The sequence below is a fragment of the Gymnoscopelus microlampas genome, assembly GCF_963454915.1.
Source record: "Gymnoscopelus microlampas genome assembly, chromosome: 10".
NCBI classification, from domain to species: Eukaryota; Metazoa; Chordata; class Actinopteri; order Myctophiformes; family Myctophidae; genus Gymnoscopelus; species Gymnoscopelus microlampas.
In genome coordinates, this window is record NC_139947.1 from 38,528,663 (window position 1) to 38,532,127 (window position 3,465).

A 3,465-nucleotide genomic window follows, 5' to 3' on the forward strand; every position below is an offset into this window, starting at 1 on the left:
CCAAACAGAAGCATACTGTCTTTTGATAAGATTTTGGAATAAATAAAAGTTAAATTGAAATGTTCAAACGTCTATTTTTGGCTAGACTTTTCATGCTTTCATGCTTTCAACTTCATAAAAAAAAAATGCAACTTTAAAAACATAAAGCTGACATAAAGTTTAAAGTGCTGGATTACCCATTAGTTGACACCTGGTCAACCAATGGCTAGTGTATCCATAGATAGTATGGTCCTTTAACCACATGAATCCTAGTGTCCCTATTCTGGGGTACACAGATTTGTTTTTTTTAAAAGTAGGGGGCCTAGTACAGACCTTTGGGGGACTCTGGTCATACCACTGTGGAAAGGCATTCCAACGCTCGTCTCCAGACTCAATTAGTACTTGCCAGCGTCATCGTGACAATGCTGACGTCAATTGGCTGTAAGCCTTGCATTGTTAGCACACTAGCAGATCAATAGTGGCATCCCAATCAATGCTTATACTGAGATCACGTTAGAAGAACTGTTGAACTTCAACCCCCATCTCTCAGACTCCAACTGACCTTGGCACCCACAGCACAGGACGATGAAGTTGATGAGCACCAGCAGCCCCTCCTCTCGGTCCTGCTTGTAGCTGTCCAACCACTCGTCCACCACTGTCTGAAGATTGACAGAGAGATGTAGCCAATGAGATGTCTGCAGTTTGTTCATTGGTGGCATTATTATTTGGTCGGTTACAAGTAACCTGCTCATTCTCTCATCGTCCTCTCATTGGCCCTCATTCCCCCAAAAACTAGACCGCGTACACAAGGAGAAGACACGCCCCCAGCGTCCCCGGCGGGAATCTAACGAAGGACCTTCTAGCTGTGAGGCGACATCGCTACTGACTGCGCCACCGTGCCCCACCTAAGGGCCCTAAGCCCTTCTAATGGTACTTTACTCACCACCATGGCAGTCTTCGCAGAGAGCACGGCTACAAACATGTCATTTGGTGTGATACCCCGTTTCTCCTGGGTCTCTCTGCTCCCATGGACAGGGGAGTCCTGCCTGGACGCCTCCAGGGTAGACTGTTGCAAGTTAGACGAGTCGTCTACAGGAGCGGGTAAGGTGACAGATTCATTCTCTTTTGATGAAGCTTTGCTCCTTCTTGGTCTTGTAGGTGGCTTGAGGAATGAAAGACATATCAGATGGCAGCTCAATAGGGGATTTCCTTCTCCCACATGTTCCTACATTACATATTTTAAGGGTTAGGCGGCTAGGCCATTCACTGTTTTTACTCTTGCATAGTTAAACTTATTCTATGATCACAGTAATGTTATTTGCACTACAACTTTGATGCTTGTGTCCTTATTGGTTGCTTGTTATGCCAGTGAACTAGGAACTTATTCAACAGCTGAGCTGACCTGGATAGCTGCTGGATAAAAACATTGATGTACTTATATGATGTGGAAGAAGGTGGACACGATAAGGTGGCTTAATTCAAACACTACTGATGTCTGGCTGTAACTCCAAATCTCACTATACAGGCCATTGGACTCTAATACAGGCCTTCTAGTTTTTTTTTTTTTAAAGATTATTACCATAGTACTACCTACCAGTGTGGACATTTCATTAACAGTCAGAAACTATCAGCACTAGTCTGAGAGGCCACAAAGATATGTAAAAGGATGTAACCAGGTACATCAAATAAGTGAATTAAAGAATTATGAAAAGATTGTGTTAAGGGGACGCCGCAGCGGCCGCACACTGCAATTTAAATAGGTTTTACAAAAACATGGTAATTTTTATCATGCTAACATTGAAGATGCTTCTTTTGGTCAACCACTCTAGCTTTGATCGTGGTAGCTATGTACCAGCAGCCAATGAACGAATAAGGATTGAGCAAGGTGGTACAACAGCTGTGTACAGGGCATATTATAATTTATTTTTTAATAATAATAATAAAAAAAAAACTAAATAGACATCATTAAGAGTATTAATGAGTAAGAGAAGGATTGTCTTATTTACCACAGTTTGAGGCTTAGCTCGAGGCTTAAATGCCCTTCTCCCCCGGCCCCTTCCTCTAGACTTGGACTTGACCTCATCCAGCTCCTCAAGACTGATAAACATGTAATTAACCATGTTAAGACATAAACAGATTAGTATTACAAAATGATAAATACACTCATCCATCAACATTGTTTACAATAAGTGCAAGTTTTAAGATGTTAAGATCAAATTAGCTTTAATGAGCTGCAATGCAAAAATGCTCTATTACAAGTGAAAGTTCGGAATTCAAAATGTACTTGAGTAGAAGTGCAAAAGTATTGGTAGCAAAATTGACTTAAAGTACCAAAAGTAGAGAGTACTCATTGTGCAGAATGTCCCATTTTACAACTTTTCAAATGTAAAAAAATATTTAGAAAATAGCAGATCTACAACTAAGCTCACAATGCATGCATGGCTATGAATTGTGAGCTTGTAGATCGTCTATTTTCAAATGTGAATAATTTATGTTTTGTAATAATCATCAAAATCTACAAAGTAACTATATTAACTTAAGTTTTCAAATAATTGTAGTGGAGTAAAAGTACAATATTTGTCTCTGAGATGTAGTGGAGTCGAAGTAAAAGTACTGAAAGTACTTAGGTACAGTACTTGAGTAAATGTACTTAGTTACTTTACACCACTGGCTAATATTACCTGTCAACATCTGATTGACTGTCCATTGTCGATGTTAAGCCTCCAAAGAAGATGCTGTGTGCGCAGGAAAGAAAATAATTATTTGAAGTTTTGCATTGCTAACGTTAGCAAAGCAATTCAGGTTGCTAGCTCACAAATGCCACACTTTAGCTTTCACATTTATGTATTGGCAAGTAATTGTTCACCTGACAAAAAACAAATAGTAAAGTAATGTGGCGAAAAACGTATACGGTCAGAAATAGAGCTAACAATTCTGGTAGTTCTTTAAAGTATACCTTTTTTAATCGTGACGTTATCAGTTGTACTTGTTGTACTTGTCCGTCTTGTTCTCGATGATTCCTCCTCAAACGCTTGCAATATTATTTTCTCTGCGTCATTGTAGAAAGAGCGGCAAGCGAAGCTCAAATTGGCCAATCCACAACCAGGACACTCAGCTGCTAGCCAATCACAATACGACCTTCTGTTCATACATACGGACTATGGGGTCTACCGTAGATTGGGATCGATTCACTTTGCAGGTTGCTGATCCGGTCTAGTTACAGACCGGATACGGAAACGGGGCGTCCGTGTGAAATGTGTTGTGCAAGTTACCGGAAACGGCAAGCAGGCTCAGGACAGATTAGCTCAGGACCGAATCACACTGGTTTCGGAATAAAAAAACAGGCTTTGTACCTGGTGATGACCCCAGGGCCAATGGGTTCTTTTCGTCTGCCCAAAAAGAACTGATTTACAAGCTAGCTAGCTAACAACTTGTTGCCCATCTGTTTTGGTAGAAGACGTAAACCCATAGAGTTAAAAATAAGCG

General features: G+C 40.6%; 1 protein-coding gene across 1 annotated transcript in view; it reads right to left on the reverse strand.

Annotated features, from left to right (window-relative positions):
• Positions 1 to 2,686, reverse strand: part of LOC311054211 (cohesin subunit SA-1-like) — a gene marked incomplete at its 5' end in the record, with an annotated part of 20,586 nt that extends 17,900 nt beyond the window's left edge. The window contains 4 exons of the mRNA XM_084070089.1: positions 542 to 638; positions 923 to 1,141; positions 1,986 to 2,076; positions 2,661 to 2,686. Coding sequence (XP_083926215.1) covers positions 542 to 638; positions 923 to 1,141; positions 1,986 to 2,076; positions 2,661 to 2,686 — 433 coding nt within the window. The remainder of the gene's footprint in view (positions 1 to 541; positions 639 to 922; positions 1,142 to 1,985; positions 2,077 to 2,660) is intronic.
• Between the last annotated feature and the right edge of the window lie 779 nt (positions 2,687 to 3,465).